This window comes from Amblyomma americanum, chromosome 1 (assembly GCF_052857255.1).
Source record: "Amblyomma americanum isolate KBUSLIRL-KWMA chromosome 1, ASM5285725v1, whole genome shotgun sequence".
Classification (NCBI taxonomy): Eukaryota; Metazoa; Arthropoda; class Arachnida; order Ixodida; family Ixodidae; genus Amblyomma; species Amblyomma americanum.
In genome coordinates, this window is record NC_135497.1 from 435,318,333 (window position 1) to 435,342,485 (window position 24,153).

At 43.1% G+C, this 24,153-nt stretch overlaps 1 protein-coding gene across 1 annotated transcript in view; it reads right to left on the reverse strand.

Annotated features, from left to right (window-relative positions):
- The window catches only part of LOC144125227 (uncharacterized), a 121,049-nt gene extending 103,745 nt beyond the window's left edge, over nt 1–17,304 (reverse strand). The window contains exon 1 of the mRNA XM_077658446.1: nt 16,485–17,304. Coding sequence (XP_077514572.1) covers nt 16,485–17,191 — 707 coding nt within the window. The 5' untranslated portion in view covers nt 17,192–17,304. The remainder of the gene's footprint in view (nt 1–16,484) is intronic.
- Between the last annotated feature and the right edge of the window lie 6,849 nt (nt 17,305–24,153).

A 24,153-nucleotide genomic window follows, 5' to 3' on the forward strand; every position in this document is an offset into this window, starting at 1 on the left:
TCGCTTGAACGTTTTCGGGGTATTTTTGTTTTCATTTCCACTGAAAGTTGTGGTGGTCAATATGACAAGAATTTATTTCAAGAATGTAGGTTTTCCAAACATAATTTTTCTCATGGGGCCACCAGGCCAAATTGGTGCCCCTTTTTTTCAAATCATTTTTTTAATACGTCTTCATCATGTATTGCGCATTCTGGGACAAGCAAAACGCTTGTTCATGGTGTGGGTGATCATCGATAAAAGCCACTAAAAACGGGAATAGCATGCAGGGGTTTTAGCCCGACGTTTCTGGTACGGAGCTTTTGGCACGCGGGGATTATGGTGCGAGGCGAATGATGGAGGGGATTTGGCTGCACGCTGCAAATGGAGCGGGCTTCTACGTTCGGCGTTTTGCACATAGAGCTTCCTTGCTACAACCGTTTCAACGCGTTTCTTTCGAGTTGTGTCAGCAGCATACGAAACACCACTAAATGACCGGTCGTAGCCAACTGAGAAGACTCCGTTTTTCTTCTCATCGCACAGAATCTTTTGTTCCTATTTTATGCTGCCGTCGGTGTCTGCGAACAAACCACAACACATCAAAAGACATCAGGCGTCTGCTTTTTGCAAGCATTTCACACCTGTGGCATTATCAAGCGGCGGTCCATACGGCCAAGCGACAGTCATATTCGAAGGATGTGATCCCGTGCGCTGCGGTCGTATGTCGATGGGTGCAAAATGCAAAAAGCCCCTGTGTGCTGCTTTGCCATATGAGTGCACATAAATGAAGCCCAGCTGATCTAAACTCATGTAGAGCCTTCCGCTACACCGTCTTTAAAAGCCTATGTATAAGTTCGGCACATTCAACCCCACAGTTTGCACTGTACGAAATTCGATGCCTAAAGTGCTCGAGCTATGGTTGGTGTACTAAAAAATGCGTAATTACAAAGGAGATGCTGGTCTTAATAGCCTTAATGCGTAATCATCACGCTCAAGCTCTGCCGCAGAGCTGCAAGAAGGCTAAAAAAAGAAACACAGTAGCGTGGTAAGGTTTCACGTTATTTGTCCCGCGGGGCGCAGCTCCAGCTCTCTAGACAAGCCTGCTCGCCTCTCTAAGGGGTGCCACTAAGCCATCGCTACCGGGCGGTAGTGATGGCTTACCCAGACAGTTCTACTCACTTTCTTTCAAAACTTTATTCCAGACCATTCTACTCAGTTTCTTTCAAGCCTTTCTCAGCTTTTCTGAAACATGCTGCTTGTTAGCATCGAAAAAATTGAATATCAGAGCAATTTATTCTGGATCGCTGTAATAAAGCCCTACCTAGCACAAACTATAGTTTTTGTTTGCCAGCGCTTTTCAGCTTTTGATAGCGCCCACAGCAAACAGGCGAAGTGCGCGAATAGCAACATTATAAATTCTTGAAAAAATCAGTCACAAACAGTTAATTTTAAGTGACTTCTGATTCTATTCAATTCGATTTCAGTGCCATTTGGATAGTGTCCCTGACAACCAACTTTCTTTGTATTCTGGGTTTCCTTTGGGGCGCCAATTCGATGGTTTCCATCACCTATTCAGTCTTTGGACGGTCCTTCAATATGTGCATATCTGCCCACCTAGGCGTGTTGCTCCTGCCGTGCGAGAATGCCTGCCCAGTGCTGAGTGTCTTACAAAGTGGAGAACCATCACCGTGCATGCTTTTGCGAGAAGAAAAATGCAAAGTGCCGCGAGCGCGAGATGACTGAGCTGAAGCGTTTCAAGGAAATACACCTCGGGTCAAGTAACTGACAAATCGAAGCGTATTTAGTCACACCCCCTAGCGTGCTAGCGCCACACTGCGAAAAAAAACAAACAAATCCCGAATGTATTATCTTTCCCGGAGTGAAAAACTGGCAACAATAAGTGCACCCCACTGCGACGTCAGGGGCGAAGGTGAAGCCGTCTACCGCGTCGAAAGCAACTCACACAGCCTTCAAAATGTGTCAAGTTTAAGGGCTTTCGGTCGCCAATAATGAAGCAAGTTCGTCAGGTTAGCTGCGCAATTACGAGCTCGCTGTTTGAATTTCAATTGCAGACGATGAATTTCATAATACGTGCCTTGCACAGGTGGTTAAATCACCTCTTCGACTATGCGTAACGCTGTGAGGAGTCACAATAAAGTCAGAAAGGCATCCAAGGCTGATGTGGCTTAGTTCAGCTTGCGTAGAAGAGTGACTGGCTTCCTTAGACATATTCAGACGACGCATCCTGAACGAAATCTGCGCGACAAGAGAAAGCAAGCTTGACGTTGACTTCCAGCCATTTGTATGCACTTGGAACTCGCTTCGGGTCATTTAGAAGTCGGCGCCGCTCTATGTGTTGGTTCATTTTTTGCCTCTTTATCTTGCACCTTGGCGTTTCGAATTTAAAACGGGCGAGCTTGTCTGGTACAGAAGCCAAGCTGGCCATTTAAATCTTTCCGTTTTTAAATGCTAGCTCCGCACGCACACTGCATAGTAATCCTTTTGCATGAGTCATGTTCTCCTAGCTTGTTAATGGTGCAATGAATACATGGTGACCTCAGCTACCAATTCTCGCCACGAACTATAGCTAAGTGCAAGTATGGCGGTACTGCTTCTTCGGCTCTAGCATTGCACAAAAGCCCGCAAAACCCAGCAGATTATGCAGAGCCACGCTCAAAAGGTGATGTCACGCTGCCACGGTGCAGTCAAGGATGGCCCGACTCTGCCCAGAGGAGCGATTAGAACGCATCCGCCTATTCTTGGCCGTGCGAGCGATTTTTGTTGCTCGGACCAGCTGCACCTTTTGAATATTTAAATTGCTCTTCAAGAAAAAGCTTCTTTTCCCGTCTTTATAGTATTCTGCTAACTGAATTCGCAAAAAGGGCGTTGGTGATGTCTGCTGAGAAAAAAAAAACTTGAAAAAGCAGCGGAACAAATTTTGAATGGCCGAGTAGCAGAGAGAGAGAGAGACTCTTTAATGAAGAAACAGAGAATTTAGCCGGCGTTTCAATATCGCTGGCATGCTACTCTGCGTAGGGAGGGGAATTTGGGAGAAAAAGACTGAAGGAGAGCAGCGGGGAAGAGGTGGAAAAAAAACGAAGATAAAATGCAGCCATGAAATGGGTACTAAGGATGCAGTGGCGAGTATTGATGTAACCTATGGAATGATGGAGTGCATAGTCCGACGAATGGGCTGACGAAGTTCACTGCAAGAAGAATGCATGAAGGTAACCAGCAAGTGAATTTAGAGCTTATCGAGATGTCCAATGTCTTTTAAATATGTAAAAAGAAAGTTCATTGCAAGTCTCTGTTGCCTGAAGCAGGCTAAGGGGCCTAAAACTTTGTCCATTGTTAGGGGCACTGGGCAGAGCTTCTGCATGCAATGTTCATAGTACGCACGCTCGCTAGCATACGCAGGGCACTCAAGCAGGATATGTTCCACAGTTTCTATCGAAGCACAGTTGTCACAATGCGGACTGTTCATTTGTCAAAATGGTATCGCAGGCCATTCGTATATGCAGCATTCAGACGAAGTCGGTGATAAAGTGTTTCGAGTTGTCGAGGAATTATGGGTGAGAGTCTTGATCTGAGATGTGGGTCGATTGAGTGAAGAAATTGGTACTGATGTGTCGGCAAACTCCAAAGCCGATACGTTTCTTCGTACGCAAAACTTCTAGCCATTTGGGACGCATCAGATTTCGTGAGAAAACTTCGAATGTATCTCTGATGTTGATGGCCCTTACGGGCCGCTTCATCTGCTTTTTCATTAGCCATAATGCCACAGTGAGCAGGTACCCACTGAAATGTTATGCAGTGGCCTGCGGCAATAGCTAAATGATGGATATACCCAATGTCCAGGGAAACTGGCTGGTGATTCGTTTTCTTCAGCAGGTTGGCCAGGATCTGCAGAGATGCTTTTGAATCGGTGAAGATAACCCAACGGCCGGCGGTTCGGCGCAAGATGTAAGAAACAGCTTCCTTAATGCCGTGAAGCTCAGCTGCTGTAGAGGAGGTCCTCCGCTGCAGTCGGTAAGAAAGGGCATGGCCTGTTGAGGGCACATAAAGGCCACAAGAAGAAGTTTCTTTAGTAGTTGAACCGTCGGTGAAGATATGGGTGTGCTGCGTATATTCTTCGATTAAGTAGGCGAGAGTAGCTTGCAGAAGTGCTGCCTGTGGCATGCGGCTCTTTGCATTCACACCTAGAACAGACTTCTTCACCTTTAGAGGAGAGAGTGTCCATGGAGGAAAGGCCAGAGGTAGTAGTATCTGAGACTGATTAATAGTAGGAAGGGGCAGGAGCTGCACTGCCTGGCCAAAGCTAGAGTTGCTGTGAGTTAGGTGGACACGGTGTAGGAAGTGCTTCTTCCCTTGCAGGACATGGCGGAGATGGGTACGCATAGTTTCCTGGGCGGCAATTACCTCTAGTGGGAGACATCCTGCCTCCGCTACTGTTCCTGATGCAGAGGAACCCTTTGGGAGGCCAAGACATATTCGCAGGCAGTTGTTCCGTGCGGCATTGAGAGTCTTATTGCTTGATGTAGATAATCTTTGAAGCACTGGTAGACAGTAGCGCAAGGTTCCTTCAACGTAGGCTTTTTCAAGCAGAAGCATTGATCGGCAGTTGCTACCCCACCTTGTTCCCGCCATGAACCTGAACATTTGCGATGCTGCAGTAATCCTCGCACGGAGTTTTTTGATCTGAGGTGACCATGACAGTAAGAAACAACGAAGCCTTCTTAGAACTGTGAAATAAAGGTTTGCCGTTGACATCACTATCCAGATAAATTGCTTATCTAGTTATTTTCAAAGCTGATTGAAAAGAAAATTCTTCCACGAAGGCTTTCATTATGAGTCAGTTTCTTCAGAATCATACAAGGGGCTCCCATGGTCACTGATAAGTTGCGCACGCTGCACAATAGGCCGCATTTTCGGCACAAATCAAGTTTAGACGACTCAAATTGTCTAGGAATGTTGATGCGGACCCCAAGTCGTACAGCAATTTCTAGCGCTCGTTGCATTAGTACCCCCACTTTATTTTATTTTCGCTTCTTTATTACAAATAAATACAAAACTCAAATCGGACTGAAAAAGTTTTCTAAGAGATGGGTTTTGGTAACACTACTTGTGTCAGTCTGAGCATGGTTGTTGCAGCAGACTATAAGACTCACTAGCAGGCAGGTGCTTCGAACTCTCAGGTTTTAAACTTCACACTCGACATTCCATCTATTATCTCTATTGTGGTTATTGTCTGGCACGTGGATGGGTGCCGTGCACCGGATGCCATCAATCCTTTGTAAGCGTTAAACATATAAATCTGGATACTAAGTTTTCAGTGACCATTATAGCCTTTTACATCCTCCCTGGTTCTCGCATGGGTTTTCCTTGGATAAAAAGAGGGCAAGCCGACGTTGGCTGCTTACGCATGAGGAATTACAGCATGCCGAGGGATGGAACGCACGCACAGTCATTGACTGAAAACTGCAATGTCGCAGCTAATTCATGCCGGCGTAGCGTTGAAAAAGGAGTGATGCGTAAGAGCTGTTCATATGCTCTTTAATAAAAAAGCTAGTGCCAGAGCTACCGCACAATAAATGCCTTAGCATGTGTGGGTAGTCATGTAATCTGGGCAAGTTTTTCTTTTCCAAGATTCTGGATGCCCCCCAATATAAGTCTTTGTATGCGAAGTACGTAGCTGCTTTTCGTGAACAGGTTACCAAATTGTACTTGAGCGAACCCAGTCAGATGCTGTAAACGACTCAGTTTCCGCTTTTTTTTCCTGTAATGCTTACAGCTCGTGATAAGGCAGCCTCACGAATTATTTCGGCACAATTTATGGTTTATGGTTTATGAGGGTTTAACGTCCCAAAGCGACTCAGGCTATGAGAGACGCCGTAATGAAGGGCTCCGGAATTTCGACCACCTGGGGCTCTAACGTGCACTGACATCGCACAATACACGGGCCTCTAGAATTTCGCCTCCATCGATAATTTCGGCACAATTTGTCGGCCCAAATCGCAGAGAAAAATTGTGTCTGATACAAGCGCGTTGTTTCTATCTGCAACTTGAAATGAAAAATACGGTCTTCCGTCATGGCGACCACCTCGATATTTGCGGCTCTCTCCTCGAAAAGGTATACGCTATTGTTTCTAGAAAAGACTTCGCTCCTCACGGTTTCGTGTTGAAAGTGGAGTGTTCAAAATGTAGCCTTCCTAACCCGTCACTCAAGCTTCTGGTCGATCGTTAAGCCCAAATGCCGTCACAGCTCTTGACGGTTTTTAGTTAGGGATGATTTGGTTTGGTGTTTATTTTTTTTTCAAAAGAAGCAGAAAGCCAGTGCAATAGTCGGTGCGCCTGACTTTGTCTTCGCTCCCTGTACACGTATAAACACGAACTCAATGGTGTATGCAACATAAAATAAGCAGAAATTAAATACTTTGCGCGATTTCTATGCAATCCTAGACCGAACATCTAACTAAAACAGCAATACTTGTATCCTTGTTTGCGCATATAAATAAAGGAAGGCACTTTCATCATTACTCTAAATTTTACCATTTATTGTCGTGTACCTCAGCCCCAATTCAATGCCCAATTGTTTGTTGTATTTTTTACTTCTTTCACTTAATAGCTTCCTGCACCCCTCTCCTTCCGTATTTCTCTCCAGAATTGCATTCCTCATGCACAGTAGCAAGTCAGCGGTTTTCACAGGCCGGCTAAAATCTCTGCTCTTTCATTAACAGGTTTTTCTTCCTGTCTCTCTCATGCTACAAGCATTTGATACATAATCGAGCCTACAAATTGAGAAAAATCGAATTTATAGTGCGCAAAATCGAAGTACATACCTTTACGGTCCTTTGTAAAAAAATTGTTTCCTTTAAGTTTTAAATACCTTTGCCGATGCCGAAAATTTCGCATCTTGTGAAGTTTTGTTGATGATCTTTGTTGATGATGTTGCCGGTTTGTTGTTGATGACGAAAGTTTGATTCTGCGTCCCGTAGTTAGTCCGAATGAGAGGTATACGTTTTCCTTTTGTTCTCAGATGCTGTCCTACGCCACCTCTTTCATATAAAGGAGCAAATAATTTGTTATGGTGATTATAATACAGTTTTTTAAAGGAATAAATTGAACCTGTGTGTAGAATGGAGTACTTCTTTAGTGAAGTTTTGTGGACAAATCTGGCAGACTACAGTGACAGCCTTCAATCGTTTTATGACTATGTTTTTTTTCAGTGAGAAAGCAACGTTTTGAGGTCCCTAGATGTGGTGCTTAACGGCGCGAATGAACAATGCGATACTTTGCAATAATAAAAACCATAACGCATTGAGATCATAAGCCAAGTGGGTGTAAAATTATCAATTTTATAAAGGCATCCTGCAGTTTTCCTGAACACTTTTACCGACTTTAAAGCATGCATGTTCCATAGAATCAAGTCATTTGTTGCTTCTTATACGTGACATCGACAGAGGATGTGAATTCTGCTAAATACAATATAAGAATAAAATTTCGCAAATTTTGTTAACTTTCAAACGTTAACTCAACCTATATCAGTAGTTATTGGCTATTATTTCTAGCTGAGGAAAGAAACAGTCGGTGAAAAACATATTGTTGTCATTGGCGCGCATGATCAGATGAAGTGAGCCAGGAATATCAGTGATTTCATTATTACGCACTGTAAATAGCAATCGTCACAACATTTACTATTAAGTGACGTATTGCTGGATAACGATGCTATTAAAATGGTAGTACTTAACTCTCACAAACTGAAACCTGTTGTACAATTAAGTCCAAAGGTATCTCCCATGAACTGCATAATCAGCCAGTTCATAATAGAATATCATGCTAGATTAAGCCAAAAGGTTTCAGAAAGTCGAGGAAAAAGCTTAGGATACATTTCCGACTTTATATGTTCTCAATCATTTTCTGCCTGTTGCTTAAGAAACCTTGTTATGTAACTTTCTGCTTCGAAAATCCACACTCCAAGCTGGTTAAAATTCTGATTCTATGAAAATGTTTCGAGGCCAATGTAAATTACTCCCTCAAGCACTTTAAATAGCACTGACACTACGGACATAAGACCGCAATTTTCAGTTTCAATTTAGTTTGCATCTTTATACATTCGGCACAACCGAAATATTTTAGTGATTTGAGAGCGTACCAGTTCTAATTATGAAGTTTATGATGTACATCAGGACATCACAAATAGGCGTGGATATATGATCTATGGAGATGTATCTATATGACCATGCTTGCCTGAAACATGATCTTTTAAGTTTATAAAGAAGCCAGTTACTTCAGTGGTACATGCAGAAAAGAAGACAGAATTTGGCAATAGGTTTTTGAGGATTGAGTACGTTCTGGGTGACTGTAATCTGCATACCCAGTATTGATACGAACAAATTCATTGCTATAGCTTAATCAGCAGTCCTGAATGTTCCTTTCGTTGCTGTTAAATCTTATAGGTAGTACTGTGCTTTGGTATTCAGTTAATTTACTCCCTGCCATACTTCTCTGGGGCCATTGCATATCGCCGAAAGCGGTGAGCATAATAATTCGACATGAAAACCTTTAGTTTATTATTTAGCGTGTTATTACAGTTTTTGTATTCAATAAAACAATGAGAATTTTTAGTTTCAATAAACCTACTATACATGTTTTTTTTTTCTGCCTTTATTTTTCTCCTGAGGTGTTTTATATATCCATGTTTTTCGGAACTTCATCAAAGTATGGCAGAAATTTTGGAATGCTACTACGTCGCAGTTCTTTGATACCTCGCACAAGCTATGTGCCACCCTAAAAAATGCTGCCCTCTACTTATTGGGCGGATCCCAGGCACCACACATGAATATGTTTTCTAACGCCGTGTCTCTAGAGCCGCCCGACCTCAATGCTCAAAGGTAAGCCTATTTGAGGGTGGAATTGAGGCCTCTAAATATTGGCGCCTGAGGGCGCAGAGTCTTCGGCATGCATTTAGAGTTTGTGCTTGAATGTGATTAACATTGCTTACGCGTTCTTCTCAGTAAGCACAAGAGCAGCGGTTATTTACTTGTAAATATTAATGCGTCATACTTAAAAATTCGCCACGCATTGCATCTGAAAACATACTGTGCCGGCACAAGCATATATTGCCTGCGCAGTCATGACATGTATACGTCATCATAATCATCATCATCAACCTTACTACACCCACTGCAGGGCAAAGGTCTCTCCCATGTCTCTCCAATTGACCCTATCTTTTGCCAGCTGCATCCACCCTTTGACTGCAAACTTCTTAATCTCATCCGCCCACCTAACCTTCTGCCGCACCCTGCTACGCTTACTTTCTCTTGGAATCTACTCCGTTACCCTTAAGGGCCAGCGGTTATCTTGCCTTCGCATTACATGCCCTGCCCAAGCCCATTTCTTTCTCTTGATTTCGACTAGGATGTCATTAACCTGTGTTTCTTCCCTCACCCACTCTGCCCGCTTCCGGTCTCTTAACGTTACACCTATCATTACACCTATCATGCCTATACTATACGCCTGATACTATACGCCTGATACTATACGCCTGATACTATACGCCTGATAAAACAGCGGTGTTTAGCCATTGCATGCACGACTATCGAATCCGTTGCTTTTTCGGCGCCTTGGATAGGATGGTAAGCTTTTAAGTGTTTTTGCTCTACTTTGCTTCCAGTGGTGATTGCGCTTTGCGGCTGCATATCATACTGTTCTGTAGAGTTCACAAAAAATAAATAATTTTGCTGTAAGGAATATTAATGGCCTGTATTAAAAGGTGTTCGTTTTTTCTACACAACAGATCTCAGGGGCCACTGGGAAAGCCGTTTTCATTATCGAAATGGTAAATGACACACCCCTTTTGCCAAGGTTTGGTAGGCCCGCTGATGGGCCGGCTTTCTTCGCTTTGCCACAGCGGTTCACAGCCTCTTGGTCCAACATTCCACTAGCTGGGTTCCCTTCATCTGCGTGGACGACAGGCCCTGCGCGTCGAGGCGCAGCCCCTTCATTTCACAAAAAAAAACGCTAGCATGGCACGAGGACTCTTGCATCATACGAAAATGAATCAAACAATTAATACACTGTGCGTGGCTTTGATCCGGAGCGCATTGCAGGGAAGCTTCATCAACCCGAATCCAAGTTTTCGCAGAACCCTATGTACAGCAGCCGCTGGCACGGACGACAGCTAGCCGCTTTTATTATAGCAGCTGCCTTTTCGAACAGCTAGTGTTAATACATGCTTGGCTCGCAGAAGAATGGCGAAAACCTTCAAGAAAAAAAAAGATGATAGCTCCGAAATCATTGGTGTGAGTAGCGTATTCGCTGAAATGATTACTTGCTGCTTCTTCTCTCTCATAACTCTCCTTTACGAATGCTAAATTCGCGTACCGAAGATTGCCATCGGCGAATAGGGAAAAAAAAGTTTCGTCTTTTTTTCCTTGGCTGGCGAACGGCATTTTTAAAAACTATCACACGGATCTCCGGGCTCTGGCGCAACCGCCCTCGCATACTGACGTGTGTTTGAAGGAGGCGTCGACGCAAGCCGGAAACGTCTCGACCGCTAACTGCGAATTGCGTACAGAGCGCCCGCATAACAAAGGGTGGCAACACATTTCCGCGAACTCCTTCGGCTGAATACTTCACCATATCACGTCTCCACCGAAAACTCTCGTTTTTACTCGCGGATATGACGGAAACCCAAGTACGATGCACCACGAAGCCCAGCATGGAAGAACCATTTCACCAACCAAGAATTCCACAATAACCACTTTCTTGTCACGTTCATACTGCCAGCCTTAACGACTGCTCCTGGAAAGGCTCCAAGGCGACAGGCGCCCATGCCATTAATCTGCACGCTTGCTCAATGATCCGTCGCTGACTGAAAAAGGTGCAAACCTGCACCATGCGCTTCGCTTTTCTTCTACTTTCGATGAAGAAGGAAAAAGTGCGCTTCCACGAGCGTACGGTAGCTGATAATTGGACGAATATCTCTTTTCAGCGCGCTCTTGCAAGTAGCGTGCGAGAATTGCCGGGTGAAAATGGTAATTCGCCATAACCACGTGACATGAGGCACTTCGTTACAATTTCTGTAGCTGTGACACGTTAATTCTAAATACAAGAGCAGTGCTGTCTCCGTAGGCACGCCATCCGAAAGAAATAGAGAAACGTATGCAGCAGCCTTATCCCTATCACTTGGTATGATGATCATTGCAATCTAATAACCATAGCATGAAAATGTTAGAACCTCCGGCAATAAATGAAACCAACTTTACAAACTGCCCTTAATGTTACCGGTACCTGCTCTAGAAGCAGATGCTAATAGCGATTTTTTTTGTTGCTAAAAACATGGCAGACGAACCCCAAAGTTCTGTTCGATTGTGGGGCGCAAATTTAGGCCCAGGACTAGTGGCCTGAACCTCAGTAATACTGTGGCTTCGTGAAGCATATTTCCACACAGCCATAATAGACTGAGCGCGAGCGCATTTCTTAGAGTTCTTTCTATTTGCCAGCTGCATAAAGTTTTCAGGCTGTGTTACATTTTACTCGCCTTCGAATTTCTTATCGATATTTTTGTGAGATATTGGCCCTCAATAATACCCTAATTTTTCTGTAAGGCTTAACATTTGACAGAATTTCTCCTGAATCTTTTTTTCTTTGCTCCAAGGTATGGTAGAGATTTAAGACGAGCTGAGGGCTGCAGTGGGAAATATGCGATAATGAAATCTGTACCATGAGCAGTGCATCGAGAGACAACGGATGCATACGCGAATGCGCCAATAACAAATGGAAGTACGACTTGGCTTTTTAAAAACATAGTCGTTCAGGGCAGATGCCAGCAAATCATGGCAACGACATGCACTCGACATGATACGAGGGCTATCACAAAAATTTGGAGACAGACTACTTTACGATCCCCTGTTGCTTTTGCAAGACACATGGTCTACGTCGACCAGTGACGTAGCCAGAAATATTTCTCGGGGGGTGTTCGTTCACTTTAATACCTCACAAAAATACGAATGACACAGGACTCCGACGACTTGATTCGTAAAGAACATTTATTTTTTCGCAAAAAAAACGCTTGCACAAAAAATCACGGCTATTTAAAATATTGCAGTATTAAAATTTTGAAATACGGGAATATTGCAATATTACGATACTATATTTCAAATTAGTGGCGTCATCTGGTTTTAGAGTAGCAACCATTTTTGTCAGCAAGTCGACACTCCTATTATATCCGTTTTTACGTTTTAATATATCGATGCGGTGTAAATAGCATGAGCGGAGAAAAGCAAAAAAAATGTTCAAAAGGAGGGGTGAAGATGGGGATGCAATGCTCAGAAAATTTCGGGGGGGGGGGGGGGGGGTGTTCTGACACAGAAAAACTCTCCCACCTTCCCCTGGCTACGCCCCTGATGTCGGCTATTCCAGCCAAACTTCGACCCGTCCGTTTTATCGCCGTTACTAGCAGGGTTTGGTACTTCCGTCTCGTCGGCTATGCATGCTTAAATGAGACCACTTCTACGCGCCATTTCGCATGGTATTCTAGTGGTTTAAAACAGTCTGAAAGCCTTGAATGTTTCCTTAAAGCTTGTGGCGAATTAAATTATCTTCGAGTGACGAGTTTTCGGTGGGTTTTAAGAACTTGAAAAGACAATCATTTATTGACAGGGAACAAGAGGCAGTAGGCGCACAGCTTTTGCGCTCAATGAGCAAAATATTACCGCAGTGAGATGTAAAATTTTACATGAGAATAATCTAACTGGCATTCAAGAATAACGATGAGGCACTACAGATCCTACCGTTGGAAATATTGAAAATATGGCATGAGCGTGCGGCGGAGTCAATACCAAACGTATTTCTAACTTGCTGAAGGTGGCATGACCTCGATTTGCCAGTTTTATCCAGAAGATACATGGTAGTCGGTGATACCAATTTCTAGTGATCCAGGCTCACAAAGAAAACTGAAGCAAGCCCGAAGGGGGGGAAAGGAAGTGGTACGTCTTTTATTGTGTGTGTGGGGGATAGGGGGGGGGGGGGGGGGCAGAGGGGAGGGGATGACCTAATGGTACCTTAAGTTCGCGGAACTGACATCGGTTTAGTGTGGTCAGAGGGCTGAAGACGAAAGACAACAATCAGTATATAGGGCAACGCTTCTCCGGTTGTTTTCTAGTGTTTCGACTTCTGGCTGGTTTACCATAATGCAGAAGTCATGCATTAACAGCTCATCTAAAGGGACTATTGCCGCTCAGGGGCGCAAAACAATATGCTTACCAAATCTGTTCCGCGAGCTGAGAGAACGGCGGTCACAAATAGGACTTTTAAATATCATCTCACACTAAAGCAATGCATATGTGCACACTGCCAACGTTTCCACTCAGTTCTTGATGTCCACGAAGGGTCAAGCCCGTTATACATAGTGGTACGGGCAAGGACACTTTATTCTTCATTCTTTTTTGAGTCCCGCAATAATTTTTCTCCACAAAGGTTAAACTTCTCACTCATGAAACTTAGAGCGCTGAACTGGTGCCGAGTAATTACGTTCTCTGTTTGCAGTAAAAAATCACATGCTTAACAAGTGATCAAGTCCTCAATTAACGGCAAGCATAGTATGTCTGCAGCAGTGGGAGCAAATGAATAAGAGAAATGTGCTATGCATTATATGCTTTCGCCTTCCATTCTTAACACACTCAGGAGAACATCGTTCCGGAACCGCGGCAAAGCCGATGCTTAAACTGAAACTGAGGCTAAAACTGAACCTGATGCCGAAGCTTTCTAAAAAAAATTCGGCAATATTTCGCCCTAATGGCATAGAGGGAAAAAAATCGCATATCACACACAGCCTTGAGCGGCGCACCTAGCGCAGCTCCGTTTCTCAGGGCATAAAACCACTAGGCTATTGACGCAGTTTTTTCTCATACATGGTATTTATTGAACACATTTATGTACAGCAGTTGAGACCATGTACAAAGACCATTTACAAAGCTATCTGCTGGTGACATGCGTGCTGGTTACCCATGTTGGAAGAGCGGCCGCCCCAATTAATGTTATAAACTTTGCAGCACGGTGGTGGCGCTGAGGTAGGTACTAACTGCAGATGCTGCTTTGTAAGGTCTGTATTTTATTTTACGGGGGATGTTCAATAAGTTGTCCATTCGTGTAAGATTTGTGAGCGTTACAGAGCTTAAATTGTAGATATGTCTGGTTTATATATGTCTACACATATAACAATAGCGTAGCAGTTCAGTGTGATGGAAGTAATGCAAGTGACAGGATTGCAACTGCAATAAAGTGTGGCTCTTCAAACAAAATGAGGAATTTGGAGCTTTGCATCATGATTGAATTCCTTAAAAACGAAGAAACCGAAACAAATTCATAAAAGAATGATTCCTGCATATGGTGTTCAAGAAGATCCCTAATACCAAGTAAAGCTCTCGTCTGAGCAGTTTTAAGCTCTCAGGAATCAGATCAAAATGACCCCCTTTAAGACCTCCTGTCGACGCATCTTGAGAGGAAGTGCACCCTGATGTTCAGGGCATGATTTGGGAAGATAGTAGGTCGAAGTCAGTGTTAGATCTCAGGAGTTAATCCTTTCAGTTAACCGGTCCCGAAAACTAATATGTTTGGAATACACGGGGGGATATTTATATTGTATTTTGAACATAGTTTGTATTCATGAATGCACTAAAAATATGCAGGATATAGATTCCTGGCATTTCATGCTTGGTATTTTAAATATATTCTTAAAATTTTGGCAAAATTAACTCAAAGTATGCATCGAGCACGTTTCAAATACGTGAAAAAAATTATGCATGCGGTTTAACCTCTTGTCAATGTATTAAAAGTGTACTTTCGTAAGTATGAAATTAATTCGTCCAAAGTATGCTTCAATTTTAACAAACGGGCAGTCGACGTTAACATTTAGCAGCACATTTCAAAATACCGTGGAAAAACATAGCGCTCAAAATCACCTTTCGCAGAACAGTGAAAACTCTCCCTTTTCTTCCACCCTTTCGTTTATGGTTACTTCTAGCAGGAAGGCAATCACCACTTATTTACTTTACCTGTAGAAAAAGGGATAGCATTAGGCCGGCAAGGGCGCCTTGGGCACGTCCGGGCCCGAACACGCCACCGAAAAGGACCCCGACTGGCAGGACCGACGGGCTCCCATAGACACCCATGTGTTTCCTGATTGACAGTTCGACTCCTTATCGATGCCTAATGAAATTACGACTAGGAGTTCGGTTCTAGATGGACCCTTGATCCCAACGCGATGAGTCGGACACATGTGCGACAATTTGGGACTCCAAAGTCTCTGCACAAAAAACACCTCACCAGGCAAGATAATGTGCCGCCTTTAGGGAGGTATATATGAGGCAAGCCAAATACTACACATGTCGGCGCATTTCCTGTTTGCTGACTTCGCTTTCTGTCGGCATCTGCTGTGTGGCGACGTCTTTCCCATTTCATGTCTCGTCACGTGACCTTGCATTGTTTAGACCCCTTGATTGATGACAATTGTGCAATTTCTCAGGGATGGGCTCCTAATGATTATAGCCGGTTCAGTCATTAGTACTGCTGTTGAAACACTAATCAGTTTCATCCGGTAAAGCCAACTAGTACACCTTTCTTTAAGCCGAGGTGAATATATTTTTAACGTATTAAATGCATATGTTTGGTGTATCTTTAATACAATGTAATGTATTTATAGTACAATTCTAGCAAATTTTTAACGTATAATAAATATGTTAAGCGGCCAAAAGTTCTATTTTTGAAGTATGAAGTATTGTGATTAAATATTAAGTATTGCTCAAATCGTTCGATATGCAGGATCAACCGCATTTTAAAAATAATATTTTTAAAAACGTTGCGTACAACACACCCATTTTGTCAACTGAAAATATCTTCTATGAACTAGGGCTCCCAAACTTCAAATCCTGATTCATTGATACTGTTGTCCTTAAGCACTATTGGTACAGTGAATTTAAACAGGAAACTACCCTGACAAGATTATTTAGAAAATATAACCGTTACGTTGTTCCATTGTCAAACACGAGGTATGGTGCGGCCAGGCGTCGGGCTCATGTTTGGGCTACCCTCAACAAACTGCGAGATGAAATATTTAAGGCTAGCTCTAGAGGCAAACTCAGATACTTACTCAAAAATGAATGAAAAAATTAGTTTTATGATTAGTGCATTCTGTTTCGCGTCATTAGACTTTGCGCCTTTATGATCTTTTCAGTTTTTTTTTTATTCAGATACCCTAAAGGCCCTTATGGGCATTACATAGGGGGGGGGGGGGGGGGGTTAACAACAGGATATTTAAAACACAATTAGGGGGGGGGGGCAAGGCAATATAGAACATCGCGGTAAAGATCACCGAATACAACAAGAAAATATAAAAAGAAAAAAAGGAGAGAGAATCGCATACATGATGAAAAAAAAAACAACAACACTCCGTACAAAGCATGTAGATACACTTACAATGCGTCAAAGGCATAAAATTCTGCTTTTACCCAACATGCGTAAAACTGCGTTTCAAATTACTTACAAATGAGTCATGATCCCGTATAGAAGCAATTTGTTTTGGCAGGTTAGTCCAGTGATGAATAGCTAGAAAGAGCGGTGATTGTCGCAGGAGATTCGTACGCGCAAACATGGGACGCACTTTGAAGGGATGGTCGAGGCGGGGGAAAATTTTTTGTGGGGGTTTGATATGGGATGCTGTAAAGGATGACGGGGCATGATACAATCTGTGGAAGTGGGAAAGTAGTGCTAACAGTCGTCGTGTTTCTAGAGACGGTAATTGGAGGGACTTTTTGATAGCCGTGATGCTGGATGCTCTAGAGTATGTTTTAGTGATGAAGCGTGCTGCTTTATTTTGTAAAGATTCCAGCTTGTTTATTAGGTAAGTCTGATTTGGATTCCATATTATGGAAGCGTATTCAATCTTTGAGCGAACTAGAGCTGTGTAAGTTAATAATTTAGTTGACTGATTTGCTAAATATAAATTTCGCCTAATGAAAGCAAGTGTTTTATTTGCTTTTGAAATTATTTCATCAATGTGATCATTCCATGTAAGGTTAGAAGTTAAATGGACTCCCAAATATTTTAATGTATACACATTCTCTATGCATATGCTGTTCATAAAATATGAACTTAAGTGAACGTTACTGGCTCTGGTAAATGTCATAGTTTTTGTTTTAGAAACATTAATTTCCATTTGCCATTGCTCGCACCAAAGTGAAATTTTGTTTAGGTCGGCCTGTAAAATATTAGCGTCTTCAGAGGTGATAATTTGTCTGTAAAGCACGCAGTCATCTGCAAACAATCGAACGGTTGAGGTCAGGTTGTTACTGATGTCATTAATGTAAATTAAGAATAAGATTGGGCCAAGTACGGATCCCTGGGGAACGCCAGATTTAAGTTGTGCTAAAGCGGAAAAGTGATCATTTACGGAAACAAATTGGTAGCGATCGGTTAAAGGACTTGAGATCCAATTAACAATTTTTCATGTATGTTAAGCCGGCTAAGTTTCGTCATTAAGCGAGAATGGGAAACTTTATCGAATGCTTTCTTGAAGTCAATAAATATGGCATCGATTATTATGGAATCGTGAACAGCTTGATGAAGATCAGTTATAAGTTCAAAAAGCTGTGTTTCACAAGAGCGTCCTTTCTGAAATCCATGTTGATTGTTAGAAAAGAAGTTATGTTCAGATAAATATTTCATAACTGCGGAAGATATGATATGCTCAAGTAATTTACATGGAATACTAGTTAAGGATATAGGTCTATAGTTTGAGGGCACTGATCGGTCACCTGATTTGTAAATGGGAGTGATACGACCGACCTTCCAGTCATCTGGTACGATTCCTGTATCTATTGATTGCTGGAAAAGGGTGGCTAATACGGGAGATAATATAGGTTTAGTCATTTCAAGCATCTTTGTGCAGATGCCGTCTGGACCTGGCGCTGAGTTATTAGAAAGTCGATCGATGGCCGATTCTATTCCCTCTGGTGTAATTATGAGATCATTCATAGATGAGTTAATTGAAGGAAACGTAAGGTCAGGTGGAATTGGATTTTCGTTTGTGAATACAGAGCTGAAAAACGAGTTTAATTCAGTCGCAGCTTCAGATGGTGAGAGTAGCACACCGTTATTAACGATTGGTATAGTGGATTGAGAAGAGTGTTTAGGGTTAATTACTTTCCAAAACTTTTTCGAATTGTTCATTATCATGCTGACGATGTCACCGTTAAAAAACTTGTCTTTAGATGCTTCAATTTCAGCTTTACATTTATTTGATTGTTCTTGGTATCGCTGCCAATCACCATCCGAGTGGGACAACTTAGCTTTAGAGTAAAGGCGTTTCTTTTTATATATTACTCTCTTCCCTTGGGACGTGAACCATGTGCTCTGTGTTGATGACGTTATTCTAATTTTGGGAACGTGCCTTTTTTTCAGTTCAATAAGCTTCCTTCGGATAGCGAGCCAGATATCACTTGTATTGCGATAAGCCATGGTTTCCAAGAACCACACAGAAAAATATGACAGCTCTGTAAGAATCGCGTCAATATTTTCACGGGAGTAATCGTAAATTGATTTCGTTGCCTTTTCTGGTTTACTACTTTGTAATTGGTATTCGCCGTGTACTACGTTGTGGTCGCTAATACATTCAAGGACGTGAACAAGCCTATTTTCCGGTTTGGTTGTGAGGACTAGATCTAGAATAGCTTTTCCACGTGTTGGTTTGCAAACTATTTGATGCAGATCAAATGAACAAAGAACATCAAGAAATTCCTTGCATTCGCTCTTCCTTGCGCAACCTAGGGGCGTACACCTCTGCCAATTTATTGTGGGGTAGTTAAAATCGCCAGCAAGTATTATAGGTGAAGTTGGATACTTGTCTTGGATTAAAGTTAGGGAATGATTAAGACTCTCGATGAATTCAGAAGTAGCATCAGGTGGACGGTAACAGACTCCGACTGCGCAAGTCACAGAGGGACAGACCTGAAGTGAAATCCACAAAATTTCAATATTTGACTGTGTGTCAACAACGCGAGCACATAGATTAGATTGCACGGCAACTACAACACCGCCTCCCCGTGCGTCCACCCTATCATTTCTAAAAATAGTAAAATTTCTAGAGAGCGACAGCTCGTTGTCCCCAATATCGGGTGTAAGCCAAGTTTCTGTCCCAAGAACAATATCTACAGAGCAAGCCTCAATAAATGCACATAGCTGGTCTTGTTTGTGAAACATGCTTCGAAAGTTGCACAACAGGAGTGACAAGGAATCACCTTGATTAGCATGACTGTGTCAATCATTCTGGTTTGTTTCGTCCCCTCGTGCGCCAACAGCAGGTTGCGCACTCAGGCGACATACTTCGGCTTCATTGCGCGTTGAAAGACAGGTTACTTTGTTTTGTGATGAATCAAAGGTGTAACATTTGCTTCCAAGAAGGAGTTTATCGTAGACCACAGTATATTTTTCGTTAGGCTTACGTACTTCGCGAGCGAAATCTTTGAGTTTTTTCCTGATGAGCTGCATACGGGCCGAGAAATCTTCTTCAATCCACAAGCGTGGCTTCTGCAGGTCCTTCAATTTGGAAGCATTTTTTAAAATGATGCTCTTGTCTTTAAAATTCAGAAATTTCACGACAATTGGTCGGATGTGACCTGCTTTAGGTCGACCTATTCTGTGGGCTCGCTCTATTTCGCCTATATTGAAGCCTAGCTTAGTTAACACGAACTGGTTGATGATGCGTTCAGTGTCAACCCATGTTTCTTTTGGTTCTTCCGGGATTCCTTATATATTAGGTTATTTCCGCGCATACGGTTATTTAGGTGATCAACGACCAGATTGGCCTGCTCCAACTGTTTAGTTTCTATGGTCTTCAGCTGCTCTTGCGATTCCTGAACGACTGAGTTAACGGTGGTGACGTCATGACACAGGTTATCAACTGCTTTTAGTCGCTCTTCGACACCACTGAGTCGCCTTTTGATGTCAGTGACGCTCGTTTGAATATCCTTTAGTTTGTTTGAAGCGTCTTTCTGAAATTTTTCATTTGACAACGTTAACTCTTTAAGAAGCGCGAGAACTTGGTCCACCTTATCCGGGCCTGGGTCGGTCTCTACGTCGCCAGCGCAGAGTATCAAATGAGCAATACAAAACAAAACCAAGGAACAGCGTCCACCCATGCGCCAGCAACTAGTAGCCAAGGCAGGCCTAAGCCATATTGGCGAACAACCACTGGCAAAATGGCCATGCGCTACAAAGCGGCCTATCCGCGCACGGTAAGTACACAGATCAATGCCCATGGTGAATCAAACGACACTCGAGATTTGCATCCTAAACAGTACCGAAGTTGAAGAAGCTCTTGTCACAACCCTCTCACCTATGAACATGAAACAACAATGCGTGAGCTGCGAACAGTCGGCTGCAAATCCCGTTCGGTGCGTGTGGACGATTCCTTTTGTAGGCGACTGAGTGGAGGGCGCTGCGTGCGATGTCAGCCGCTTCTGCCTGGGTAGGGGCGCAGATCGCCTGCGCGATGGAAGGCAATCAGGCTGTAGCCACGAGGCAGCTCGGCAGGTGGTCCGATGACCAGCTATCAGCTTGGAGCGCCACAATCTTCGTGTCGTCGCTTGGTCGCTTGCTTCTCGAAATTATCAGAGCCTATGAACATGAAACAACAATGCGTGAGCTGCGAACAGTCGGCTGCAAATCCCGTTCGGTGCGTGTGGACGATCCCTTTTGTAGGCGACTGAGTGGAGGGCGCTGCGTGCGATGTCAGCCGCTTCTGCCTCGGTAGGGGCGCAGATCGCCTGCGCGATGGAAGGCGATCAGGCTGTAGCCACGAGGCAGCTCGGCAGGTGGTCCGATGACCAGCTATCAGCTTGGAGCGCCACAATCTTCGTGTCGTCGCTTGGTCGCTTGCTTCTCGAAATTATCAGAGCCTATGAACATGAAACAACAATGCGTGAGCTGCGAACAGTCGGCTGCAAAGTGTGTTTCGAATGAACGTACTAATTTTCAGTGCGTTCTTTTTCATGTTTATTACTTTGCTATCATCGTCTACATACGCATGAGTCATACTTTTCTGTCACTATGTATTTTTTTCTAGGCATGGTCCTAAAGCCACCTTAAGGCTTACACCGGCCTGTCTCTCCTGTATTTGCTACTGACGGTGACACAATAAATTATTAATATTAATATTGTTATTATTATTATTATTATTATTATTATTATTATTATTATTATCATCATTATTATTATTATTATTATTATTATTATTATTATTATTATTATTATTATTATTATTATTATTATTATTATTATTATTATTATTATTATTATTATTATTATTATTATTATTATTATTATTATTATTATTATTATTATTATTATTATTATTATTATTATTATTATTATTATATTTTTTCATAGTTATTTATATGTCTGTTGCCTGTTCTAGCTAGCTGTTTTCATTTACCGCTGTTCTCGCTGTTTTCTTAATTTCGCTTTTTTGCTTCATGCTTGCTGTCACGCCTAGTTTGTCTTTTTTTTCTATCGCCTTGACTGCTGCATTACCTCCCCTGAGTGTCTTCTTTTGTGGTGAAATAAATTTACATTTTGCGCGTGTGAATGATGTACCAGCACCAACACCTTTGGGTTGTTCCTAGGCACCGAAAAATAAAGATTGATTCATTGATTGATTGATTATTATTATTATGTTACTTTTTCTAACCTTTTGCACCTTGGTCACTATTCATTTCGCGTTAGTATTGTGTTGATATTATGTTCATATTTTATGTTTATATTGCACGTCCGTCTGCCGACTTTGCCGGGCCAAGTCCCTCAAGCCACAAGAGGCTTTGACAGGCTCGTTTCATTGCCCTGTACACGTTATGTGCAATAAAATATTTATTATTATTATTATTATTATTATTATTAAATGCGAAGGGGAATAAGTGTGGGGAAGTTAACAGGGTATTGCACTAAAGCGGAGGAAGTTCTGTTCCATCAGAATAGTTTGTTTTCATAAAGGGTAGATAACTTATCGAATATCCCCTGGTATATTGACAATGTATTGCTTATTTAAAATAATACAATATGCTACATAGTTCAGCGCACCGTGCATCACATTCGGCTACTGAGAGCAATAAGTGTTAACAGCGCATTACCGTTGCTTATACGACCGCGTTGCCATGAGGAAAACCGTACAGCTTTGCCGAGCGTGGTTTCCACCGAATCGCCGCCTATAGGCGCTCACCCAGAAGCTGACAACTAGGTTGTCTGGCACTATTTACGCGCGGGCACAGCGAACAATACGCTGGGGGCAGCCGGCTGAACACAAAGAGGACGTCACGGGCGCAGCGGACCGCGCGCCGTATGCAGCGGGAGCCGCGAGGCAAAACGCGGAAACGGCCCGCGTTTACCATGCACCAGCCAGCGGCTATACTCCCGTTCCAGTGGCGTTATCAGATCAACGTGATCCGGATGAGCTGCAGCTCCGGACGCAGGGTGATGTCACAGGGAAGCGGCAGTTCCGGATGGCGCAGTTATGGTGCTCTTTACAAACTGACTGCCTGTTTGTTTCACAAGTTTGCGATACGGACGCAGCGATATAGGTCATAAAGGCATAGGACGTACTAAGTCAGATAGCGCAGAAACTCAAGCACTTACTGCAGTTTTGATTTCGTTGCCCACAAGACTTCAGGGTTTGTTTGGGCAAAGGGGGCTTGAAAATTTCATAGACTAAACCGTGCAATTTTTTTTTCTGTCTTAAATAGGCATGGTAGCGTGCTCAGCGGCAAGATTCGACGCGAAGCGCACTGTTTTGGAGACTTCCGGATAAATTCATTTGGCACAACATTTTTCAACTGTTTAGAGTCCAGGGGGTTTAGAGCCCGTGTAGGGAGTCTCCTGTAGTATCCGTGGAAGTCCTCACCATTGGAGGGGTGAGGATGACGATTTATTTCACCTTCAACAGATTGCTGGAGATGCAAAACGAGCCACACGGCATGAATCAGAAGCAAACGCCTTGGGCTTAAAACATTTGACAGAGGGCATACGTACAGACACGTTTGCGCACCATGTACAGACCAACTAGCAGCCCGATTTCAAGCCAGTGGGGCAGCCGCACTCAATGTCGATCGGCACACCGTGAAGTTGGGCTACTTAATTTATCAAGTTAACTATTAGCGCAAGTACAGAAGAAAACGAGGGCAGACGACACGAGCGCTCCGAAATTGTATGCCGCATCGCTAGATGTCACTGTTTTGCACGTTGTGAGCGCAACAAGCGTGAAGTGAACAGGTTACAGCGCGATGTTACTGTGAACAATGTAAGGCACAGCTCCGCAGGGCACTGTATAGCGCAACACTAGTATGCGGTTTTCATTTGTTTAGCACCAAACACCGCGTCGTCGGCAACGAAAATTTCTCGGTTAGTGGCATCAGCCAGCAGTAATGGTGACCAAAGGTTGTTTAAAGCGAAAGGAACGCAGCCAGCAATGTCATGGCACATCACTCAGTCTCCGAGGGTTCTGAATAAGCGCTGTAAAGCTAACGCAACAAAGGAGAAAATTTGTGAGGTTTGCTTGATTCGTGCGCATAATAACGACTCGTAAAGTCTGGACTGTCGGCCCCGAGCAGTTATGCACCACAGTCGTCGGTAATGTTTACTGCTCTGACTGCCAAAACTAGTAGCATCATGTAGTGAGCAGGGTGCGACCTTACGAAGCCGCCTGACAGCAGGCTTTGAAAAACACTTGTTTTAAACCTCGAGAGAGACTTCGAGATTATTACAACTGAAAATCCACGGCAGGTCTAACATCCAAGCATGCGTGTGAATTGGCAATGCGAGTTCCGTTCAATCTCGGTTTGCCTGTTGTTTTGAAATGCGTTGCCGTGCAGAGTTATTTCTGTACGTATATTTAACTATCTCATAATCCCAGTTCTTACCAGGGCTCATGTAGCAGAAATGGCAGTTTATACACAATGATGAACACCAAGCACGAAACGGGAGCGAGCAAATTACATCTTACGACCATCTCAGATGCCGGGAATTCAAGTACGAGCCAATCTCTCAACTCTGCGTCGCTACATGTTACTGATCGTAAAGACGGTCAAGCGTACAGTTGGCACTTATATTCTAGCCGTGTTTTAGAGTTTCTCG